We start from the raw sequence: 25,347 nt of genomic DNA on the forward strand, positions 1-25,347 counted from the left end.
TGTTAACATTCTTCATAATTGAAAAGTTCTCGGCCAGCCTTGATTCCGGTATTTGTTTCTGTCCCTATCTCCCTTTCTCTTTTCTGTGACTTGCTTCCCACATGCAGGAAATCTTTTCCTATTTTGCAACATGTCTGTGAGCTTCAGTTGATTTTTTATTCCACTATTTCTTGAGGGTTGTGTGTGTGTGTGTGTGTGTGTGTGTGTGTGTGTGTGTGAACTTGTGAGTATTTGAGTGTGTGTGTATGGGTGTGTTGTGTGTGTGTGTATGCGTGTAGTTGGTTCTGTAGAATTGATTTTTGGTTACTTTCTTCTTCGGAAACGTCTACATTGATCAGGCGGCCATCCAGTAATTTTTTCATTGAAGACATAGCTTTTTATATTAGGTCTTTAATTTTATTTGGCTATTCTATACTGTTACTTTCTTTTGATATTTTATTTGTTTTGTTCCATATTCACCTTTTTGTAAATACTTGAAATAGTTATCATAGTGATATGTCAAATTTTCATGCCATTCTAATCATTTCTGTCATTCCCGCGCCCGTTTGTATTGCCTGATTTATTTCCTGGTCATGGATCGCACGACATGCTTTTTCTACATGTAGTCACATTTTAAATTTAGGACTCACTCTGGGGATACCGCATAGCTCAGCCAGTGGACTTCGTTGTTTACTTCTAAAGAGAGTTGAGATTTCCTCTCACAGGCACTTCATTGACTTGGAACCCGATTTCATGCTTGGACACTTGCTTTTCAGCTGTGCAAGGGTTAGTCTGCAGCTGCCTTTATTCTAGTAATAGGCTAATTCTACTTTTAAACTATGGCTGTTCTGGGGTCTCCACTGAATTGGCAGTGTGTTCTGTGAGGACTCTCTCGTCTAGCTGGTAAGAACTCCAATATCCCAGAGTGCTATGTGATCTCTGTCTTCTTTATTGAGCTTGCTGTTCTCTTCCAGATGCTCTTTCTAAGGAAATGTTCTTTGCCATACGTTCTTGTGGAACCATTTTCTGTGCACATGCAGTGTCATGTTTAGCCAAGGACTGGAGGAGACTTCTATGCATATTTGTAGAGCTCCTTTCCTCCACAAACCAGTCCTTATTTGTAGCAGACCTAGAAAATTTCAACTACCAGAGTCATCACAAACTCCAATCCCTCTCCACCGTTCAGACAGATGGCTACAGTTTGCTTGGTTTCCACCACCTTGCTCTGCAGTGCAGGAAGGGTAACCAGGAAGAAAGCCAAGGCATCTATGGAGTTGAGCTCAACACTGCCCCTCTCTCAATGCTCTAGGTCCTCTACCAGCTGTTGTCCAACATGTAGAAATGGTTTTTCCAGGTCTTTGCTAGTCACTTATGGCCAAAAAAATTGGCCAGAGTGCAGTCAGACTGGGGTTCTGTCCATCTACACATCCCTTTTACTTTTCAGCATCCCTCTCTTTGCTGACTCTCATCTGCCTTTTTGCCTTTGCTTTTCTCTCCCTGGGAACCCATATCCCTTCAGGCCACTGGTACTTAGGACCGAGTGTTTTTCTACCCATTGGAATATATGTAGATCTAGAAAGAGATAGATTCACCTCTCCATAAATATGCACACATTCTTTCCTCATATGCCCAGACAGAAAAGGCATACACAACCTTCCCTTCAGGAACTGGTAGTCAGAATAACACAATTCCAATTGGAAAGTCTTCATTGACCCTTGGTAGGTGTTGTGGAAGGCTAATCTAAGTGTTTGGTCATTTGTCATTCTGACTGTTTTCTTAATGTGATGTCCTCGCCTCCAGATTTCCCTTCTGCTCCAGAAAACTACGAGGAAGGAGAGGCAGCTTCACATTTCTCTTCTCTCAGACCCTTAGCTCTAAGGCAATCATCCTGAGACATTTTGCTACACCAACTGCATCTGACACAAGTTGAGTTCGGAGAACTCATCTTGAAGCATGTCTCTTCCAACAGAATCTTCAGTTGGCCCTTTCTTCTCTTACGGTAAAGAACAAAGACATACCCATTTGGGTAGTTTTCTGGGGTCCGACTATGTGAGTGTGGTGTCATAGATGACCAAGCTTGGCAGGTTCTTCCTGTGACAGTCTTGAAGTATGTGCCTCGATAACTCTGTCCATTACCGTGGTAGCACTCCTGCACTCCAGGCCTTTGCTCAGTCGGTGCTGAAATGAAAACAGAAGAAATCAAGCTGAGTGTCTCTTAGAACAGGGAAAGATGTGAAGTCATTTATGACACAACCAGAAAGGAGTCTATGACAATTACAACCGTTCTCTTTTCCTTATCCATAGGCAGATGGATATGAAAAAACCAACCAACAAACAAACACCAAAGCAACAGATTCCTACCATTCTAGAACCGTAGGAACTTCTTGGAAATATTTCACCTGACACCTTAGAGAAACAGAACAGATCAGAATCCCTCTCATTGGAAAGTGTGCTCACGAGCAAGCACCTTTCTGGGAACCTCTACTGAATGTTCATGAGAAAGATGGGGCAGGAGCGAGCAAAGGGCATGGCATTTGGTAATGCGGGCTGCAGAGGGTAATTGGCTGTCGGGGGCAGAGGTGGGGACAGACATGGACATTTTGCATGTTTCCCTAGACCGTTGATCATGAAAGCCAAGGCCTTTGGCTTCCGGGCCATGGGGCAGAAAACGGTCCTATACATCTGACTGAAGGCAAAGACACTTTGCTGCTCAGGGATGTGTGCAGGCCAAAAGCTTATTCCTTTGGAGGAAAGAGGGAATCCTCTCGTGCCCCGCATCCTGAATTGCAATAAAGTAGAAGTCTACTACTCTTTCTCTCCAGAACCCTCACAGGTACAAGTGCCATCAGAAAGACGTTTAAGAACACTGAGAAATCACTCCCTTCAAAGCCTAGGGCTGCAGAGCCTTAGAGCATTGGGAGCTCATGCACTGCTCCACAGACCCAGGACGATACGGAATTATTGCAGCCCTGGTGGCTTTCTCCAGGGTGGCAGGCTCCAGAGCCACACTTCTGGGAATCTGGAATGCTGAAGATTGCACTGAATGCTTTCTACTTGAAGAAAGCCCAGGTAAAGCTTACTGGCTTGGAAAGAGTCACACACCCGACAGCATGATACAATGAAAATTTTGACTAGGACACTGAGAGAGCCCGGTTTGCAATGAGGAGAGTTGTGAAGTTGATCACCCTGGAGGGTTTGTGCCCATCCTAAAGACACAGCCCAACCACGTTGCGCCAGAAATCACTCCGCTGGCTCCCCCAGAGAGTGCACGGAGGCTTCCTGCTACATGGCAGAACTCAATCAATGCTCGAGCATCCGTGTACCATCGAAGCCTGCTGCATCAGTGGGAATTTCCATGGCTTTTCATCCCAGCGTCCAAGCGTGTAGATGTCTGGCCACAGGCTCCTTACCTTGTTCGGAAGGAGCCTCTAGGCTTGGAAGCGGGGTAGCAGTCGGAGGCGCGACGGCAGTCCCTTCTGCGTCTGAGCATCGTGTCAGGTTGCAGTACTCCCACCTGACATTGGGATCCGTCGTATAACAATAAGGGGCTGCCACAGGATCTGGATTCCTGCAGTAGTTCCTGATCAAGCCACTGGAAATTCCAAAACGATACACGTCACAAGAGGTGGGACAATATGCAGGGGCTCCCCACACCCTCTCTTTGGTGCTGCAACAAGGTCATTACCGGTGCCTTTCTAATATTCCCATTAAAAGTACCATATGATTGCCACAAGCACAAATGGCTCTCAATCACCAATCCTCTCTGCACAGTTCTCATAATTAATAGATTATTCTATTAAAAAAAAAAAACCTCTAAAGCAGCAAATGCTTCTTAGACACACTGAGATAGTACATACATGTGGCCAAAAAATGATCAGAGTATTCTCCCTCTGCCTTCTGCCCAATCCATCTCTCTGGAATAACTGGTATAGATTTTGATGTCTGTATTGTGGAATTGTTTATTCACATACAAATGTATCTCTATCTGTCTACCTCTCCGTATCTCTCTCCGTAGGACTTCATATGCTAATGTGCGAGTTGCAACTAACATGTAGTTCTTCAGAGAATACTTGGCATCCAGGAGGATAAGCTTTCCAGGTCAACCTTCACACTCCTGTACTCAAAACCTAGCGAAAAGGCTCTACCTTTCCCATGGAAAAGCATTGTGCAAATAGTATTACTGTCTGTCATTCCCATATCACATGGGTCAAGTTTCTGCAAGACTTCTCAAAGCTGCCCTAGAAAACTTGCTCCCAGGCAGGATGCAGTATCTCTGGAATGTGTTCCTGAGCAGGACCTTCTCTCCTGCTCTCAGTCTATCCTCTGCTGGCTGCAGCCACTCTGGAACTGAGGGAAAGGGGGATGAGTTGAAAGAACAGTGGGACCCACGGCATAAAGGAAGACGGCGGGGTACACTATGAGATCTGAAGATGTCAGACAGCTATGGAGGATTCAGAGAACAATGAATTAGGAGGCAAAGCAGTTGAGGAGTTTGGGCTGTGGGGATCTTGAAGCTTTCGCTCTTCCTTATGCCTCCCAAGAACGTTCCTCCAACCTCTCAGTGGCCTCACATTCATGACCTGTGGCTGCCTGAGAAAATGGGAAGTGTATCATGGGCCATGGGGATGCAACACTCTCTCTCTAGAGACTCTACACTTGTGTCCTAGTCTCAACCCCAGACCCTCCATTCCAGGAAGCTGGTTCAATGAGCAACGGGATGTACTAAGAACCCGAGCTCGTGACAAATTTCTTTCTTCCTTGGCTTCTCTCTTTTGAATACATGGAATATTCTTACTATGCAATACACCTCAGCGTTCAACACTTTGCGATTACTCTACGATTTGCAATATCCCTTTTAAACCACACAGTAACCTTTCATTAATATTACATACCATCGTGCATGAGGTAAGAAAGTTTCAATGGCACACTTCCAATTATTCCCTACATGATTTATGCTAAGTGTTCAAATTCTTACTTCTACAGGTGCAAAAATTAAACATATTGCTATCATTTTGCTTCAAGTAGTCAACTCTCATTTAAAAATATATAGAAATTTGGTCAAGAAAATATTTTGCATTTACATGTACATTTGCCAACTGCTGGGTTCTTCATTACGTGGGCTGCACAAAGTTCCCTTCTTGTGCTATTCTTCTTCTACCTCATTCCTTCAGGTCACCTCTCTTGTTACATCAGCCTGCTGATTCCAAATTCTTACAGTTTCCGCTTTCTTTTTGGGGACAGTGCACGGTATACATTTATGCAACATGGATGATCTTCAAGGCATTTTACTGCTATTTAGCATTCTTGGTTGATCTCTTCTTGTTCCCGTTTACCACATTAATAACATTCCCGGTACCTGGCTTCCAGTGTTTTTGACGAGAATGCATTAGCAATTTGTATCACTGTTCTCTTAGCAAGAAACAGCTTGTTTTTCCCCGGTTTCTCATAAGAAGTTTCTTCTTATTATACCTTCGTCTTCTTAACGTCAAACTGTGAAATACAAAACTGCATCATACTGGATTTTTTCTTTTTTTCGAAATCCCTATTTGATACATTGAGTTTCCTGTTTTTGAGATTTTGTTAACATTCTTCATAATTGAAAAGTTCTCGGCCAGCCTTGATTCCGGTATTTGTTTCTGTCCCTATCTCCCTTTCTCTTTTCTGTGACTTGCTTCCCACATGCAGGAAATCTTTTCCTATTTTGCAACATGTCTGTGAGCTTCAGTTGATTTTTTATTCCACTATTTCTTGAGGGTTGTGTGTGTGTGTGTGTGTGTGTGTGTGTGTGTGTGTGAACTTGTGAGTATTTGAGTGTGTGTGTATGGGTGTGTTGTGTGTGTGTGTATGCGTGTAGTTGGTTCTGTAGAATTGATTTTTGGTTACTTTCTTCTTCGGAAACGTCTACATTGATCAGGCGGCCATCCAGTAATTTTTTCATTGAAGACATAGCTTTTTATATTAGGTCTTTAATTTTATTTGGCTATTCTATACTGTTACTTTCTTTTGATATTTTATTTGTTTTGTTCCATATTCACCTTTTTGTAAATACTTGAAATAGTTATCATAGTGATATGTCAAATTTTCATGCCATTCTAATCATTTCTGTCATTCCCGCGCCCGTTTGTATTGCCTGATTTATTTCCTGGTCATGGATCGCACGACATGCTTTTTCTACATGTAGTCACATTTTAAATTTAGGACTCACTCTGGGGATACCGCATAGCTCAGCCAGTGGACTTCGTTGTTTACTTCTAAAGAGAGTTGAGATTTCCTCTCACAGGCACTTCATTGACTTGGAACCCGATTTCATGCTTGGACACTTGCTTTTCAGCTGTGCAAGGGTTAGTCTGCAGCTGCCTTTATTCTAGTAATAGGCTAATTCTACTTTTAAACTATGGCTGTTCTGGGGTCTCCACTGAATTGGCAGTGTGTTCTGTGAGGACTCTCTCGTCTAGCTGGTAAGAACTCCAATATCCCAGAGTGCTATGTGATCTCTGTCTTCTTTATTGAGCTTGCTGTTCTCTTGCAGATGCTCTTTCTAAGGAAATGTTCTTTGCCATACGTTCTTGTGGAACCATTTTCTGTGCACATGCAGTGTCATGTTTAGCCAAGGACTGGAGGAGACTTCTATGCATATTTGTAGAGCTCCTTTCCTCCACAAACCAGTCCTTATTTGTAGCAGACCTAGAAAATTTCAACTACCAGAGTCATCACAAACTCCAATCCCTCTCCACCGTTCAGACAGATGGCTACAGTTTGCTTGGTTTCCACCACCTTGCTCTGCAGTGCAGGAAGGGTAACCAGGAAGAAAGCCAAGGCATCTATGGAGTTGAGCTCAACACTGCCCCTCTCTCAATGCTCTAGGTCCTCTACCAGCTGTTGTCCAACATGTAGAAATGGTTTTTCCAGGTCTTTGCTAGTCACTTATGGCCAAAAAAATTGGCCAGAGTGCAGTCAGACTGGGGTTCTGTCCATCTACACATCCCTTTTACTTTTCAGCATCCCTCTCTTTGCTGACTCTCATCTGCCTTTTTGCCTTTGCTTTTCTCTCCCTGGGAACCCATATCCCTTCAGGCCACTGGTACTTAGGACCGAGTGTTTTTCTACCCATTGGAATATATGTAGATCTAGAAAGAGATAGATTCACCTCTCCATAAATATGCACACATTCTTTCCTCATATGCCCAGACAGAAAAGGCATACACAACCTTCCCTTCAGGAACTGGTAGTCAGAATAACACAATTCCAATTGGAAAGTCTTCATTGACCCTTGGTAGGTGTTGTGGAAGGCTAATCTAAGTGTTTGGTCATTTGTCATTCTGACTGTTTTCTTAATGTGATGTCCTCGCCTCCAGATTTCCCTTCTGCTCCAGAAAACTACGAGGAAGGAGAGGCAGCTTCACATTTCTCTTCTCTCAGACCCTTAGCTCTAAGGCAATCATCCTGAGACATTTTGCTACACCAACTGCATCTGACACAAGTTGAGTTCGGAGAACTCATCTTGAAGCATGTCTCTTCCAACAGAATCTTCAGTTGGCCCTTTCTTCTCTTACGGTAAAGAACAAAGACATACCCATTTGGGTAGTTTTCTGGGGTCCGACTATGTGAGTGTGGTGTCATAGATGACCAAGCTTGGCAGGTTCTTCCTGTGACAGTCTTGAAGTATGTGCCTCGATAACTCTGTCCATTACCGTGGTAGCACTCCTGCACTCCAGGCCTTTGCTCAGTCGGTGCTGAAATGAAAACAGAAGAAATCATGATGAGTGTCTCTTAGAACAGGGAAAGATGTGAAGTCATTTATGACACAACCAGAAAGGAGTCTATGAGAATTACAACCGTTCTCTTTTCCTTATCCATAGGCAGATGGATATGAAAAAACCAACCAACAAACAAACACCAAAGCAACAGATTCCTACCATTCTAGAACCGTAGGAACTTCTTGGAAATATTTCACCTGACACCTTAGAGAAACAGAACAGATCAGAATCCCTCTCATTGGAAAGTGTGCTCACGAGCAAGCACCTTTCTGGGAACCTCTACTGAATGTTCATGAGAAAGATGGGGCAGGAGCGAGCAAAGGGCATGGCATTTGGTAATGCGGGCTGCAGAGGGTAATTGGCTGTCGGGGGCAGAGGTGGGGACAGACATGGACATTTTGCATGTTTCCCTAGACCGTTGATCATGAAAGCCAAGGCCTTTGGCTTCCGGGCCATGGGGCAGAAAACGGTCCTATACATCTGACTGAAGGCAAAGACACTTTGCTGCTCAGGGATGTGTGCAGGCCAAAAGCTTATTCCTTTGGAGGAAAGAGGGAATCCTCTCGTGCCCCGCATCCTGAATTGCAATAAAGTAGAAGTCTACTACTCTTTCTCTCCAGAACCCTCACAGGTACAAGTGCCATCAGAAAGACGTTTAAGAACACTGAGAAATCACTCCCTTCAAAGCCTAGGGCTGCAGAGCCTTAGAGCATTGGGAGCTCATGCACTGCTCCACAGCCCCAGGACGATACGGAATTATTGCAGCCCTGGTGGCTTTCTCCAGGGTGGCAGGCTCCAGAGCCACACTTCTGGGAATCTGGAATGCTGAAGATTGCACTGAATGCTTTCTACTTGAAGAAAGCCCAGGTAAAGCTTACTGGCTTGGAAAGAGTCACACACCCGACAGCATGATACAATGAAAATTTTGACTAGGACACTGAGAGAGCCCGGTTTGCAATGAGGAGAGTTGTGAAGTTGATCACCCTGGAGGGTTTGTGCCCATCCTAAAGACACAGCCCAACCACGTTGCGCCAGAAATCACTCCGCTGGCTCCCCCAGAGAGTGCACGGAGGCTTCCTGCTACATGGCAGAACTCAATCAATGCTCGAGCATCCGTGTACCATCGAAGCCTGCTGCATCAGTGGGAATTTCCATGGCTTTTCATCCCAGCGTCCAAGCGTGTAGATGTCTGGCCACAGGCTCCTTACCTTGTTCGGAAGGAGCCTCTAGGCTTGGAAGCGGGGTAGCAGTCGGAGGCGCGACGGCAGTCCCTTCTGCGTCTGAGCATCGTGTCAGGTTGCAGTACTCCCACCTGACATTGGGATCCGTCGTATAACAATAAGGGGCTGCCACAGGATCTGGATTCCTGCAGTAGTTCCTGATCAAGCCACTGGAAATTCCAAAACGATACACGTCACAAGAGGTGGGACAATATGCAGGGGCTCCCCACACCCTCTCTTTGGTGCTGCAACAAGGTCATTACCGGTGCCTTTCTAATATTCCCATTAAAAGTACCATATGATTGCCACAAGCACAAATGGCTCTCAATCACCAATCCTCTCTGCACAGTTCTCATAATTAATAGATTATTCTATTAAAAAAAAAAAACCTCTAAAGCAGCAAATGCTTCTTAGACACACTGAGATAGTACATACATGTGGCCAAAAAATGATCAGAGTATTCTCCCTCTGCCTTCTGCCCAATCCATCTCTCTGGAATAACTGGTATAGATTTTGATGTCTGTATTGTGGAATTGTTTATTCACATACAAATGTATCTCTATCTGTCTACCTCTCCGTATCTCTCTCCGTAGGACTTCATATGCTAATGTGCGAGTTGCAACTAACATGTAGTTCTTCAGAGAATACTTGGCATCCAGGAGGATAAGCTTTCCAGGTCAACCTTCACACTCCTGTACTCAAAACCTAGCGAAAAGGCTCTACCTTTCCCATGGAAAAGCATTGTGCAAATAGTATTACTGTCTGTCATTCCCATATCACATGGGTCAAGTTTCTGCAAGACTTCTCAAAGCTGCCCTAGAAAACTTGCTCCCAGGCAGGATGCAGTATCTCTGGAATGTGTTCCTGAGCAGGACCTTCTCTCCTGCTCTCAGTCTATCCTCTGCTGGCTGCAGCCACTCTGGAACTGAGGGAAAGGGGGATGAGTTGAAAGAACAGTGGGACCCACGGCATAAAGGAAGACGGCGGGGTACACTATGAGATCTGAAGATGTCAGACAGCTATGGAGGATTCAGAGAACAATGAATTAGGAGGCAAAGCAGTTGAGGAGTTTGGGCTGTGGGGATCTTGAAGCTTTCGCTCTTCCTTATGCCTCCCAAGAACGTTCCTCCAACCTCTCAGTGGCCTCACATTCATGACCTGTGGCTGCCTGAGAAAATGGGAAGTGTATCATGGGCCATGGGGATGCAACACTCTCTCTCTAGAGACTCTACACTTGTGTCCTAGTCTCAACCCCAGACCCTCCATTCCAGGAAGCTGGTTCAATGAGCAACGGGATGTACTAAGAACCCGAGCTCGTGACAAATTTCTTTCTTCCTTGGCTTCTCTCTTTTGAATACATGGAATATTCTTACTATGCAATACACCTCAGCGTTCAACACTTTGCGATTACTCTACGATTTGCAATATCCCTTTTAAACCACACAGTAACCTTTCATTAATATTACATACCATCGTGCATGAGGTAAGAAAGTTTCAATGGCACACTTCCAATTATTCCCTACATGATTTATGCTAAGTGTTCAAATTCTTACTTCTACAGGTGCAAAAATTAAACATATTGCTATCATTTTGCTTCAAGTAGTCAACTCTCATTTAAAAATATATAGAAATTTGGTCAAGAAAATATTTTGCATTTACATGTACATTTGCCAACTGCTGGGTTCTTCATTACGTGGGCTGCACAAAGTTCCCTTCTTGTGCTATTCTTCTTCTACCTCATTCCTTCAGGTCACCTCTCTTGTTACATCAGCCTGCTGATTCCAAATTCTTACAGTTTCCGCTTTCTTTTTGGGGACAGTGCACGGTATACATTTATGCAACATGGATGATCTTCAAGGCATTTTACTGCTATTTAGCATTCTTGGTTGATCTCTTCTTGTTCCCGTTTACCACATTAATAACATTCCCGGTACCTGGCTTCCAGTGTTTTTGACGAGAATGCATTAGCAATTTGTATCACTGTTCTCTTAGCAAGAAACAGCTTGTTTTTCCCCGGTTTCTCATAAGAAGTTTCTTCTTATTATACCTTCGTCTTCTTAACGTCAAACTGTGAAATACAAAACTGCATCATACTGGATTTTTTCTTTTTTTCGAAATCCCTATTTGATACATTGAGTTTCCTGTTTTTGAGATTTTGTTAACATTCTTCATAATTGAAAAGTTCTCGGCCAGCCTTGATTCCGGTATTTGTTTCTGTCCCTATCTCCCTTTCTCTTTTCTGTGACTTGCTTCCCACATGCAGGAAATCTTTTCCTATTTTGCAACATGTCTGTGAGCTTCAGTTGATTTTTTATTCCACTATTTCTTGAGGGTTGTGTGTGTGTGTGTGTGTGTGTGTGTGTGTGTGTGAACTTGTGAGTATTTGAGTGTGTGTGTATGGGTGTGTTGTGTGTGTGTGTATGCGTGTAGTTGGTTCTGTAGAATTGATTTTTGGTTACTTTCTTCTTCGGAAACGTCTACATTGATCAGGCGGCCATCCAGTAATTTTTTCATTGAAGACATAGCTTTTTATATTAGGTCTTTAATTTTATTTGGCTATTCTATACTGTTACTTTCTTTTGATATTTTATTTGTTTTGTTCCATATTCACCTTTTTGTAAATACTTGAAATAGTTATCATAGTGATATGTCAAATTTTCATGCCATTCTAATCATTTCTGTCATTCCCGCGCCCGTTTGTATTGCCTGATTTATTTCCTGGTCATGGATCGCACGACATGCTTTTTCTACATGTAGTCACATTTTAAATTTAGGACTCACTCTGGGGATACCGCATAGCTCAGCCAGTGGACTTCGTTGTTTACTTCTAAAGAGAGTTGAGATTTCCTCTCACAGGCACTTCATTGACTTGGAACCCGATTTCATGCTTGGACACTTGCTTTTCAGCTGTGCAAGGGTTAGTCTGCAGCTGCCTTTATTCTAGTAATAGGCTAATTCTACTTTTAAACTATGGCTGTTCTGGGGTCTCCACTGAATTGGCAGTGTGTTCTGTGAGGACTCTCTCGTCTAGCTGGTAAGAACTCCAATATCCCAGAGTGCTATGTGATCTCTGTCTTCTTTATTGAGCTTGCTGTTCTCTTCCAGATGCTCTTTCTAAGGAAATGTTCTTTGCCATACGTTCTTGTGGAACCATTTTCTGTGCACATGCAGTGTCATGTTTAGCCAAGGACTGGAGGAGACTTCTATGCATATTTGTAGAGCTCCTTTCCTCCACAAACCAGTCCTTATTTGTAGCAGACCTAGAAAATTTCAACTACCAGAGTCATCACAAACTCCAATCCCTCTCCACCGTTCAGACAGATGGCTACAGTTTGCTTGGTTTCCACCACCTTGCTCTGCAGTGCAGGAAGGGTAACCAGGAAGAAAGCCAAGGCATCTATGGAGTTGAGCTCAACACTGCCCCTCTCTCAATGCTCTAGGTCCTCTACCAGCTGTTGTCCAACATGTAGAAATGGTTTTTCCAGGTCTTTGCTAGTCACTTATGGCCAAAAAAATTGGCCAGAGTGCAGTCAGACTGGGGTTCTGTCCATCTACACATCCCTTTTACTTTTCAGCATCCCTCTCTTTGCTGACTCTCATCTGCCTTTTTGCCTTTGCTTTTCTCTCCCTGGGAACCCATATCCCTTCAGGCCACTGGTACTTAGGACCGAGTGTTTTTCTACCCATTGGAATATATGTAGATCTAGAAAGAGATAGATTCACCTCTCCATAAATATGCACACATTCTTTCCTCATATGCCCAGACAGAAAAGGCATACACAACCTTCCCTTCAGGAACTGGTAGTCAGAATAACACAATTCCAATTGGAAAGTCTTCATTGACCCTTGGTAGGTGTTGTGGAAGGCTAATCTAAGTGTTTGGTCATTTGTCATTCTGACTGTTTTCTTAATGTGATGTCCTCGCCTCCAGATTTCCCTTCTGCTCCAGAAAACTACGAGGAAGGAGAGGCAGCTTCACATTTCTCTTCTCTCAGACCCTTAGCTCTAAGGCAATCATCCTGAGACATTTTGCTACACCAACTGCATCTGACACAAGTTGAGTTCGGAGAACTCATCTTGAAGCATGTCTCTTCCAACAGAATCTTCAGTTGGCCCTTTCTTCTCTTACGGTAAAGAACAAAGACATACCCATTTGGGTAGTTTTCTGGGGTCCGACTATGTGAGTGTGGTGTCATAGATGACCAAGCTTGGCAGGTTCTTCCTGTGACAGTCTTGAAGTATGTGCCTCGATAACTCTGTCCATTACCGTGGTAGCACTCCTGCACTCCAGGCCTTTGCTCAGTCGGTGCTGAAATGAAAACAGAAGAAATCAAGCTGAGTGTCTCTTAGAACAGGGAAAGATGTGAAGTCATTTATGACACAACCAGAAAGGAGTCTATGAGAATTACAACCGTTCTCTTTTCCTTATCCATAGGCAGATGGATATGAAAAAACCAACCAACAAACAAACACCAAAGCAACAGATTCCTACCATTCTAGAACCGTAGGAACTTCTTGGAAATATTTCACCTGACACCTTAGAGAAACAGAACAGATCAGAATCCCTCTCATTGGAAAGTGTGCTCACGAGCAAGCACCTTTCTGGGAACCTCTACTGAATGTTCATGAGAAAGATGGGGCAGGAGCGAGCAAAGGGCATGGCATTTGGTAATGCGGGCTGCAGAGGGTAATTGGCTGTCGGGGGCAGAGGTGGGGACAGACATGGACATTTTGCATGTTTCCCTAGACCGTTGATCATGAAAGCCAAGGCCTTTGGCTTCCGGGCCATGGGGCAGAAAACGGTCCTATACATCTGACTGAAGGCAAAGACACTTTGCTGCTCAGGGATGTGTGCAGGCCAAAAGCTTATTCCTTTGGAGGAAAGAGGGAATCCTCTCGTGCCCCGCATCCTGAATTGCAATAAAGTAGAAGTCTACTACTCTTTCTCTCCAGAACCCTCACAGGTACAAGTGCCATCAGAAAGACGTTTAAGAACACTGAGAAATCACTCCCTTCAAAGCCTAGGGCTGCAGAGCCTTAGAGCATTGGGAGCTCATGCACTGCTCCACAGACCCAGGACGATACGGAATTATTGCAGCCCTGGTGGCTTTCTCCAGGGTGGCAGGCTCCAGAGCCACACTTCTGGGAATCTGGAATGCTGAAGATTGCACTGAATGCTTTCTACTTGAAGAAAGCCCAGGTAAAGCTTACTGGCTTGGAAAGAGTCACACACCCGACAGCATGATACAATGAAAATTTTGACTAGGACACTGAGAGAGCCCGGTTTGCAATGAGGAGAGTTGTGAAGTTGATCACCCTGGAGGGTTTGTGCCCATCCTAAAGACACAGCCCAACCACGTTGCGCCAGAAATCACTCCGCTGGCTCCCCCAGAGAGTGCACGGAGGCTTCCTGCTACATGGCAGAACTCAATCAATGCTCGAGCATCCGTGTACCATCGAAGCCTGCTGCATCAGTGGGAATTTCCATGGCTTTTCATCCCAGCGTCCAAGCGTGTAGATGTCTGGCCACAGGCTCCTTACCTTGTTCGGAAGGAGCCTCTAGGCTTGGAAGTGGGGTAGCAGTCGGAGGCGCGACGGCAGTCCCTTCTGCGTCTGAGCATCGTGTCAGGTTGCAGTACTCCCACCTGACATTGGGATCCGTCGTATAACAATAAGGGGCTGCCACAGGATCTGGATTCCTGCAGTAGTTCCTGATCAAGCCACTGGAAATTCCAAAACGATACACGTCACAAGAGGTGGGACAATATGCAGGGGCTCCCCACACCCTCTCTTTGGTGCTGCAACAAGGTCATTACCGGTGCCTTTCTAATATTCCCATTAAAAGTACCATATGATTGCCACAAGCACAAATGGCTCTCAATCACCAATCCTCTCTGCACAGTTCTCATAATTAATAGATTATTCTATTAAAAAAAAAAAACCTCTAAAGCAGCAAATGCTTCTTAGACACACTGAGATAGTACATACATGTGGCCAAAAAATGATCAGAGTATTCTCCCTCTGCCTTCTGCCCAATCCATCTCTCTGGAATAACTGGTATAGATTTTGATGTCTGTATTGTGGAATTGTTTATTCACATACAAATGTATCTCTATCTGTCTACCTCTCCGTATCTCTCTCCGTAGGACTTCATATGCTAATGTGCGAGTTGCAACTAACATGTAGTTCTTCAGAGAATACTTGGCATCCAGGAGGATAAGCTTTCCAGGTCAACCTTCACACTCCTGTACTCAAAACCTAGCGAAAAGGCTCTACCTTTCCCATGGAAAAGCATTGTGCAAATAGTATTACTGTCTGTCATTCCCATATCACATGGGTCAAGTTTCTGCAAGACTTCTCAAAGCTGCCCTAGAAAACTTGCTCCCAGGCAGGATGCAGTATCTCTGGAATGTGTTCCTGAGCAGGACCTTCTCTCCTGCTCTCAGTCTATCCTCTGCTGGCTGCAGCCACTCTGGAACTGAGGGAAAGGGGGATGAGTTGAAAGAACAGTGGGACCCACGGCATAAAGGAAGACGGCGGGGTACACTATGAGATCTGAAGATGTCAGACAGCTATGGAGGATTCAGAGAACAATGAATTAGGAGGCAAAGCAGTTGAGGAGTTTGGGCTGTGGGGATCTTGAAGCTTTCGCTCTTCCTTATGCCTCCCAAGAACGTTCCTCCAACCTCTCAGTGGCCTCACATTCATGACCTGTGGCTGCCTGAGAAAATGGGAAGTGTATCATGGGCCATGGGGATGCAACACTCTCTCTCTAGAGACTCTACACTTGTGTCCTAGTCTCAACCCCAGACCCTCCATTCCAGGAAGCTGGTTCAATGAGCAACGGGATGTACTAAGAACCCGAGCTCGTGACAAATTTCTTTCTTCCTTGGCTTCTCTCTTTTGAATACATGGAATATTCTTACTATGCAATACACCTCAGCGTTCAACACTTTGCGATTACTCTACGATTTGCAATATCCCTTTTAAACCACACAGTAACCTTTCATTAATATTACATACCATCGTGCATGAGGTAAGAAAGTTTCAATGGCACACTTCCAATTATTCCCTACATGATTTATGCTAAGTGTTCAAATTCTTACTTCTACAGGTGCAAAAATTAAACATATTGCTATCATTTTGCTTCAAGTAGTCAACTCTCATTTAAAAATATATAGAAATTTGGTCAAGAAAATATTTTGCATTTACATGTACATTTGCCAACTGCTGGGTTCTTCATTACGTGGGCTGCACAAAGTTCCCTTCTTGTGCTATTCTTCTTCTACCTCATTCCTTCAGGTCACCTCTCTTGTTACATCAGCCTGCTGATTCCAAATTCTTACAGTTTCCGCTTTCTTTTTGGGGACAGTGCACGGTATACATTTATGCAACATGGATGATCTTCAAGGCATTTTACTGCTATTTAGCATTCTTGGTTGATCTCTTCTTGTTCCCGTTTACCACATTAATAACATTCCCGGTACCTGGCTTCCAGTGTTTTTGACGAGAATGCATTAGCAATTTGTATCACTGTTCTCTTAGCAAGAAACAGCTTGTTTTTCCCCGGTTTCTCATAAGAAGTTTCTTCTTATTATACCTTCGTCTTCTTAACGTCAAACTGTGAAATACAAAACTGCATCATACTGGATTTTTTCTTTTTTTCGAAATCCCTATTTGATACATTGAGTTTCCTGTTTTTGAGATTTTGTTAACATTCTTCATAATTGAAAAGTTCTCGGCCAGCCTTGATTCCGGTATTTGTTTCTGTCCCTATCTCCCTTTCTCTTTTCTGTGACTTGCTTCCCACATGCAGGAAATCTTTTCCTATTTTGCAACATGTCTGTGAGCTTCAGTTGATTTTTTATTCCACTATTTCTTGAGGGTTGTGTGTGTGTGTGTGTGTGTGTGTGTGTGTGTGTGTGAACTTGTGAGTATTTGAGTGTGTGTGTATGGGTGTGTTGTGTGTGTGTGTATGCGTGTAGTTGGTTCTGTAGAATTGATTTTTGGTTACTTTCTTCTTCGGAAACGTCTACATTGATCAGGCGGCCATCCAGTAATTTTTTCATTGAAGACATAGCTTTTTATATTAGGTCTTTAATTTTATTTGGCTATTCTATACTGTTACTTTCTTTTGATATTTTATTTGTTTTGTTCCATATTCACCTTTTTGTAAATACTTGAAATAGTTATCATAGTGATATGTCAAATTTTCATGCCATTCTAATCATTTCTGTCATTCCCGCGCCCGTTTGTATTGCCTGATTTATTTCCTGGTCATGGATCGCACGACATGCTTTTTCTACATGTAGTCACATTTTAAATTTAGGACTCACTCTGGGGATACCGCATAGCTCAGCCAGTGGACTTCGTTGTTTACTTCTAAAGAGAGTTGAGATTTCCTCTCACAGGCACTTCATTGACTTGGAACCCGATTTCATGCTTGGACACTTGCTTTTCAGCTGTGCAAGGGTTAGTCTGCAGCTGCCTTTATTCTAGTAATAGGCTAATTCTACTTTTAAACTATGGCTGTTCTGGGGTCTCCACTGAATTGGCAGTGTGTTCTGTGAGGACTCTCTCGTCTAGCTGGTAAGAACTCCAATATCCCAGAGTGCTATGTGATCTCTGTCTTCTTTATTGAGCTTGCTGTTCTCTTGCAGATGCTCTTTCTAAGGAAATGTTCTTTGCCATACGTTCTTGTGGAACCATTTTCTGTGCACATGCAGTGTCATGTTTAGCCAAGGACTGGAGGAGACTTCTATGCATATTTGTAGAGCTCCTTTCCTCCACAAACCAGTCCTTATTTGTAGCAGACCTAGAAAACTTCAACTACCAGAGTCATCACAAACTCCAATCCCTCTCCACCGTTCAGACAGATGGCTACAGTTTGCTTGGTTTCCACCACCTTGCTCTGCAGTGCAGGAAGGGTAACCAGGAAGAAAGCCAAGGCATCTATGGAGTTGAGCTCAACACTGCCCCTCTCTCAATGCTCTAGGTCCTCTACCAGCTGTTGTCCAACATGTAGAAATGGTTTTTCCAGGTCTTTGCTAGTCACTTATGGCCAAAAAAATTGGCCAGAGTGCAGTCAGACTGGGGTTCTGTCCATCTACACATCCCTTTTACTTTTCAGCATCCCTCTCTTTGCTGACTCTCATCTGCCTTTTTGCCTTTGCTTTTCTCTCCCTGGGAACCCATATCCCTTCAGGCCACTGGTACTTAGGACCGAGTGTTTTTCTACCCATTGGAATATATGTAGATCTAGAAAGAGATAGATTCACCTCTCCATAAATATGCACACATTCTTTCCTCATATGCCCAGACAGAAAAGGCATACACAACCTTCCCTTCAGGAACTGGTAGTCAGAATAACACAATTCCAATTGGAAAGTCTTCATTGACCCTTGGTAGGTGTTGTGGAAGGCTAATCTAAGTGTTTGGTCATTTGTCATTCTGACTGTTTTCTTAATGTGATGTCCTCGCCTCCAGATTTCCCTTCTGCTCCAGAAAACTACGAGGAAGGAGAGGCAGCTTCACATTTCTCTTCTCTCAGACCCTTAGCTCTAAGGCAATCATCCTGAGACATTTTGCTACACCAACTGCATCTGACACAAGTTGAGTTTGGAGAACTCATCTTGAAGCATGTCTCTTCCAACAGAATCTTCAGTTGGCCCTTTCTTCTCTTACGGTAAAGAACAAAGACATACCCATTTGGGTAGTTTTCTGGGGTCCGACTATGTGAGTGTGGTGTCATAGATGACCAAGCTTGGCAGGTTCTTCCTGTGACAGTCTTGAAGTATGTGCCTCGATAACTCTGTCCATTACCGTGGTAGCACTCCTGCACTCCAGGCCTTTGCTCAGTCGGTGCTGAAATGAAAACAGAAGAAATCAAGCTGAGTGTCTCTTAGAACAGGGAAAGATGTGAAGTCATTTATGACACAACCAGAAAGGAGTCTATGAGAATTACAACCGTTCTCTTTTCCTTATCCATAGGCAGATGGATATGAAAAAACCAACCAACAAACAAACACCAAAGCAACAGATTCCTACCATTCTAGAACCGTAGGAACTTCTTGGAAATATTTCACCTGACACCTTAGAGAAACAGAACAGATCAGAATCCCTCTCATTGGAAAGTGTGCTCACGAGCAAGCACCTTTCTGGGAACCTCTACTGAATGTTCATGAGAAAGATGGGGCAGGAGCGAGCAAAGGGCATGGCATTTGGTAATGCGGGCTGCAGAGGGTAATTGGCTGTCGGGGGCAGAGGTGGGGACAGACATGGACATTTTGCATGTTTCCCTAGACCGTTGATCATGAAAGCCAAGGCCTTTGGCTTCCGGGCCATGGGGCAGAAAACGGTCCTATACATCTGACTGAAGGCAAAGACACTTTGCTGCTCAGGGATGTGTGCAGGCCAAAAGCTTATTCCTTTGGAGGAAAGAGGGAATCCTCTCGTGCCCCGCATCCTGAATTGCAATAAAGTAGAAGTCTACTACTCTTTCTCTCCAGAACCCTCACAGGTACAAGTGCCATCAGAAAGACGTTTAAGAACACTGAGAAATCACTCCCTTCAAAGCCTAGGGCTGCAGAGCCTTAGAGCATTGGGAGCTCATGCACTGCTCCACAGCCCCAGGACGATACGGAATTATTGCAGCCCTGGTGGCTTTCTCCAGGGTGGCAGGCTCCAGAGCCACACTTCTGGGAATCTGGAATGCTGAAGATTGCACTGAATGCTTTCTACTTGAAGAAAGCCCAGGTAAAGCTTACTGGCTTGGAAAGAGTCACACACCCGACAGCATGATACAATGAAAATTTTGACTAGGACACTGAGAGAGCCCGGTTTGCAATGAGGAGAGTTGTGAAGTTGATCACCCTGGAGGGTTTGTGCCCATCCTAAAGACACAGCCCAACCACGTTGCGCCAGAAATCACTCCGCTGGCTCCCCCAGAGAGTGCACGGAGGCTTCCTGCTACATGGCAGAACTCAATCAATGCTCGAGCATCCGTGTACCATCGAAGCCTGCTGCATCAGTGGGAATTTCCATGGCTTTTCATCCCAGCGTCCAAGCGTGTAGATGTCTGGCCACAGGCTCCTTACCTTGTTCGGAAGGAGCCTCTAGGCTTGGAAGCGGGGTAGCAGTCGGAGGTGCGACGGCAGTCCCTTCTGCGTCTGAGCATCGTGTCAGGTTGCAGTACTCCCACCTGACATTGGGATCCGTCGTATAACAATAAGGGGCTGCCACAGGATCTGGATTCCTGCAGTAGTTCCTGATCAAGCCACTGGAAATTCCAAAACGATACACGTCACAAGAGGTGGGACAATATGCAGGGGCTCCCCACACCCTCTCTTTGGTGCTGCAACAAGGTCATTACCGGTGCCTTTCTAATATTCCCATTAAAAGTACCATATGATTGCCACAAGCACAAATGGCTCTCAATCACCAATCCTCTCTGCACAGTTCTCATAATTAATAGATTATTCTATTAAAAAAAAAAAACCTCTAAAGCAGCAAATGCTTCTTAGACACACTGAGATAGTACATACATGTGGCCAAAAAATGATCAGAGTATTCTCCCTCTGCCTTCTGCCCAATCCATCTCTCTGGAATAACTGGTATAGATTTTGATGTCTGTATTGTGGAATTGTTTATTCACATACAAATGTATCTCTATCTGTCTACCTCTCCGTATCTCTCTCCGTAGGACTTCATATGCTAATGTGCGAGTTGCAACTAACATGTAGTTCTTCAGAGAATACTTGGCATCCAGGAGGATAAGCTTTCCAGGTCAACCTTCACACTCCTGTACTCAAAACCTAGCGAAAAGGCTCTACCTTTCCCATGGAAAAGCATTGTGCAAATAGTATTACTGTCTGTCATTCCCATATCACATGGGTCAAGTTTCTGCAAGACTTCTCAAAGCTGCCCTAGAAAACTTGCTCCCAGGCAGGATGCAGTATCTCTGGAATGTGTTCCTGAGCAGGACCTTCTCTCCTGCTCTCAGTCTATCCTCTGCTGGCTGCAGCCACTCTGGAACTGAGGGAAAGGGGGATGAGTTGAAAGAACAGTGGGACCCACGGCATAAAGGAAGACGGCGGGGTACACTATGAGATCTGAAGATGTCAGACAGCTATGGAGGATTCAGAGAACAATGAATTAGGAGGCAAAGCAGTTGAGGAGTTTGGGCTGTGGGGATCTTGAAGCTTTCGCTCTTCCTTATGCCTCCCAAGAACGTTCCTCCAACCTCTCAGTGGCCTCACATTCATGACCTGTGGCTGCCTGAGAAAATGGGAAGTGTATCATGGGCCATGGGGATGCAACACTCTCTCTCTAGAGACTCTACACTTGTGTCCTAGTCTCAACCCCAGACCCTCCATTCCAGGAAGCTGGTTCAATGAGCAACGGGATGTACTAAGAACCCGAGCTCGTGACAAATTTCTTTCTTCCTTGGCTTCTCTCTTTTGAATACATGGAATATTCTTACTATGCAATACACCTCAGCGTTCAACACTTTGCGATTACTCTACGATTTGCAATATCCCTTTTAAACCACACAGTAACCTTTCATTAATATTACATACCATCGTGCATGAGGTAAGAAAGTTTCAATGGCACACTTCCAATTATTCCCTACATGATTTATGCTAAGTGTTCAAATTCTTACTTCTACAGGTGCAAAAATTAAACATATTGCTATCATTTTGCTTCAAGTAGTCAACTCTCATTTAAAAATATATAGAAATTTGGTCAAGAAAATATTTTGCATTTACATGTACATTTGCCAACTGCTGGGTTCTTCATTACGTGGGCTGCACAAAGTTCCCTTCTTGTGCTATTCTTCTTCTACCTCATTCCTTCAGGTCACCTCTCTTGTTACATCAGCCTGCTGATTCCAAATTCTTACAGTTTCCGCTTTCTTTTTGGGGACAGTGCACGGTATACATTTATGCAACATGGATGATCTTCAAGGCATTTTACTGCTATTTAGCATTCTTGGTTGATCTCTTCTTGTTCCCGTTTACCACATTAATAACATTCCCGGTACCTGGCTTCCAGTGTTTTTGACGAGAATGCATTAGCAATTTGTATCACTGTTCTCTTAGCAAGAAACAGCTTGTTTTTCCCCGGTTTCTCATAAGAAGTTTCTTCTTATTATACCTTCGTCTTCTTAACGTCAAACTGTGAAATACAAAACTGCATCATACTGGATTTTTTCTTTTTTTCGAAATCCCTATTTGATACATTGAGTTTCCTGTTTTTGAGATTTTGTTAACATTCTTCATAATTGAAAAGTTCTCGGCCAGCCTTGATTCCGGTATTTGTTTCTGTCCCTATCTCCCTTTCTCTTTTCTGTGACTTGCTTCCCACATGCAGGAAATCTTTTCCTATTTTGCAACATGTCTGTGAGCTTCAGTTGATTTTTTATTCCACTATTTCTTGAGGGTTGTGTGTGTGTGTGTGTGTGTGTGTGTGTGTGTGAACTTGTGAGTATTTGAGTGTGTGTGTATGGGTGTGTTGTGTGTGTGTGTATGCGTGTAGTTGGTTCTGTAGAATTGATTTTTGGTTACTTTCTTCTTCGGAAACGTCTACATTGATCAGGCGGCCATCCAGTAATTTTTTCATTGAAGACATAGCTTTTTATATTAGGTCTTTAATTTTATTTGGCTATTCTATACTGTTACTTTCTTTTGATATTTTATTTGTTTTGTTCCATATTCACCTTTTTGTAAATACTTGAAATAGTTATCATAGTGATATGTCAAATTTTCATGCCATTCTAATCATTTCTGTCATTCCCGCGCCCGTTTGTATTGCCTGATTTATTTCCTGGTCATGGATCGCACGACATGCTTTTTCTACATGTAGTCACATTTTAAATTTAGGACTCACTCTGGGGATACCGCATAGCTCAGCCAGTGGACTTCGTTGTTTACTTCTAAAGAGAGTTGAGATTTCCTCTCACAGGCACTTCATTGACTTGGAACCCGATTTCATGCTTGGACACTTGCTTTTCAGCTGTGCAAGGGTTAGTCTGCAGCTGCCTTTATTCTAGTAATAGGCTAATTCTACTTTTAAACTATGGCTGTTCTGGGGTCTCCACTGAATTGGCAGTGTGTTCTGTGAGGACTCTCTCGTCTAGCTGGTAAGAACTCCAATATCCCAGAGTGCTATGTGATCTCTGTCTTCTTTATTGAGCTTGCTGTTCTCTTCCAGATGCTCTTTCTAAGGAAATGTTCTTTGCCATACGTTCTTGTGGAACCATTTTCTGTGCACATGCAGTGTCATGTTTAGCCAAGGACTGGAGGAGACTTCTATGCATATTTGTAGAGCTCCTTTCCTCCACAAACCAGTCCTTATTTGTAGCAGACCTAGAAAATTTCAACTACCAGAGTCATCACAAACTCCAATCCCTCTCCACCGTTCAGACAGATGGCTACAGTTTGCTTGGTTTCCACCACCTTGCTCTGCAGTGCAGGAAGGGTAACCAGGAAGAAAGCCAAGGCATCTATGGAGTTGAGCTCAACACTGCCCCTCTCTCAATGCTCTAGGTCCTCTACCAGCTGTTGTCCAACATGTAGAAATGGTTTTTCCAGGTCTTTGCTAGTCACTTATGGCCAAAAAAATTGGCCAGAGTGCAGTCAGACTGGGGTTCTGTCCATCTACACATCCCTTTTACTTTTCAGCATCCCTCTCTTTGCTGACTCTCATCTGCCTTTTTGCCTTTGCTTTTCTCTCCCTGGGAACCCATATCCCTTCAGGCCACTGGTACTTAGGACCGAGTGTTTTTCTACCCATTGGAATATATGTAGATCTAGAAAGAGATAGATTCACCTCTCCATAAATATGCACACATTCTTTCCTCATATGCCCAGACAGAAAAGGCATACACAACCTTCCCTTCAGGAACTGGTAGTCAGAATAACACAATTCCAATTGGAAAGTCTTCATTGACCCTTGGTAGGTGTTGTGGAAGGCTAATCTAAGTGTTTGGTCATTTGTCATTCTGACTGTTTTCTTAATGTGATGTCCTCGCCTCCAGATTTCCCTTCTGCTCCAGAAAACTACGAGGAAGGAGAGGCAGCTTCACATTTCTCTTCTCTCAGACCCTTAGCTCTAAGGCAATCATCCTGAGACATTTTGCTACACCAACTGCATCTGACACAAGTTGAGTTCGGAGAACTCATCTTGAAGCATGTCTCTTCCAACAGAATCTTCAGTTGGCCCTTTCTTCTCTTACGGTAAAGAACAAAGACATACCCATTTGGGTAGTTTTCTGGGGTCCGACTATGTGAGTGTGGTGTCATAGATGACCAAGCTTGGCAGGTTCTTCCTGTGACAGTCTTGAAGTATGTGCCTCGATAACTCTGTCCATTACCGTGGTAGCACTCCTGCACTCCAGGCCTTTGCTCAGTCGGTGCTGAAATGAAAACAGAAGAAATCAAGCTGAGTGTCTCTTAGAACAGGGAAAGATGTGAAGTCATTTATGACACAACCAGAAAGGAGTCTATGAGAATTACAACCGTTCTCTTTTCCTTATCCATAGGCAGATGGATATGAAAAAACCAACCAACAAACAAACACCAAAGCAACAGATTCCTACCATTCTAGAACCGTAGGAAGTTCTTGGAAATATTTCACCTGACACCTTAGAGAAACAGAACAGATCAGAATCCCTCTCATTGGAAAGTGTGCTCACGAGCAAGCACCTTTCTGGGAACCTCTACTGAATGTTCATGAGAAAGATGGGGCAGGAGCGAGCAAAGGGCATGGCATTTGGTAATGCGGGCTGCAGAGGGTAATTGGCTGTCGGGGGCAGAGGTGGGGACAGACATGGACATTTTGCATGTTTCCCTAGACCGTTGATCATGAAAGCCAAGGCCTTTGGCTTCCGGGCCATGGGGCAGAAAACGGTCCTATACATCTGACTGAAGGCAAAGACACTTTGCTGCTCAGGGATGTGTGCAGGCCAAAAGCTTATTCCTTTGGAGGAAAGAGGGAATCCTCTCGTGCCCCGCATCCTGAATTGCAATAAAGTAGAAGTCTACTACTCTTTCTCTCCAGAACCCTCACAGGTACAAGTGCCATCAGAAAGACGTTTAAGAACACTGAGAAATCACTCCCTTCAAAGCCTAGGGCTGCAGAGCCTTAGAGCATTGGGAGCTCATGCACTGCTCCACAGACCCAGGACGATACGGAATTATTGCAGCCCTGGTGGCTTTCTCCAGGGTGGCAGGCTCCAGAGCCACACTTCTGGGAATCTGGAATGCTGAAGATTGCACTGAATGCTTTCTACTTGAAGAAAGCCCAGGTAAAGCTTACTGGCTTGGAAAGAGTCACACACCCGACAGCATGATACAATGAAAATTTTGACTAGGACACTGAGAGAGCCCGGT

The 25,347-nt window shown here is 44.0% G+C and overlaps 1 protein-coding gene across 1 annotated transcript in view; it reads right to left on the reverse strand.

The window, feature by feature from the left end:
- Positions 1–25,347, reverse strand: part of LPA (lipoprotein(a)) — a 261,628-nt gene that overhangs the window by 147,886 nt on the left and 88,395 nt on the right. Inside the window, 9 exon segments of the mRNA XM_063725300.1 lie at positions 1,998–2,157; positions 3,390–3,571; positions 7,553–7,712; positions 8,945–9,126; positions 13,106–13,265; positions 14,498–14,679; positions 18,661–18,820; positions 20,053–20,234; positions 24,212–24,371. Of these exon segments, the coding sequence (XP_063581370.1) occupies positions 1,998–2,157; positions 3,390–3,571; positions 7,553–7,712; positions 8,945–9,126; positions 13,106–13,265; positions 14,498–14,679; positions 18,661–18,820; positions 20,053–20,234; positions 24,212–24,371 (1,528 nt within the window).

This window comes from Pongo abelii, chromosome 5 (genome assembly GCF_028885655.2).
Source record: "Pongo abelii isolate AG06213 chromosome 5, NHGRI_mPonAbe1-v2.0_pri, whole genome shotgun sequence".
NCBI lineage: Eukaryota > Metazoa > Chordata > Mammalia > Primates > Hominidae > Pongo > Pongo abelii.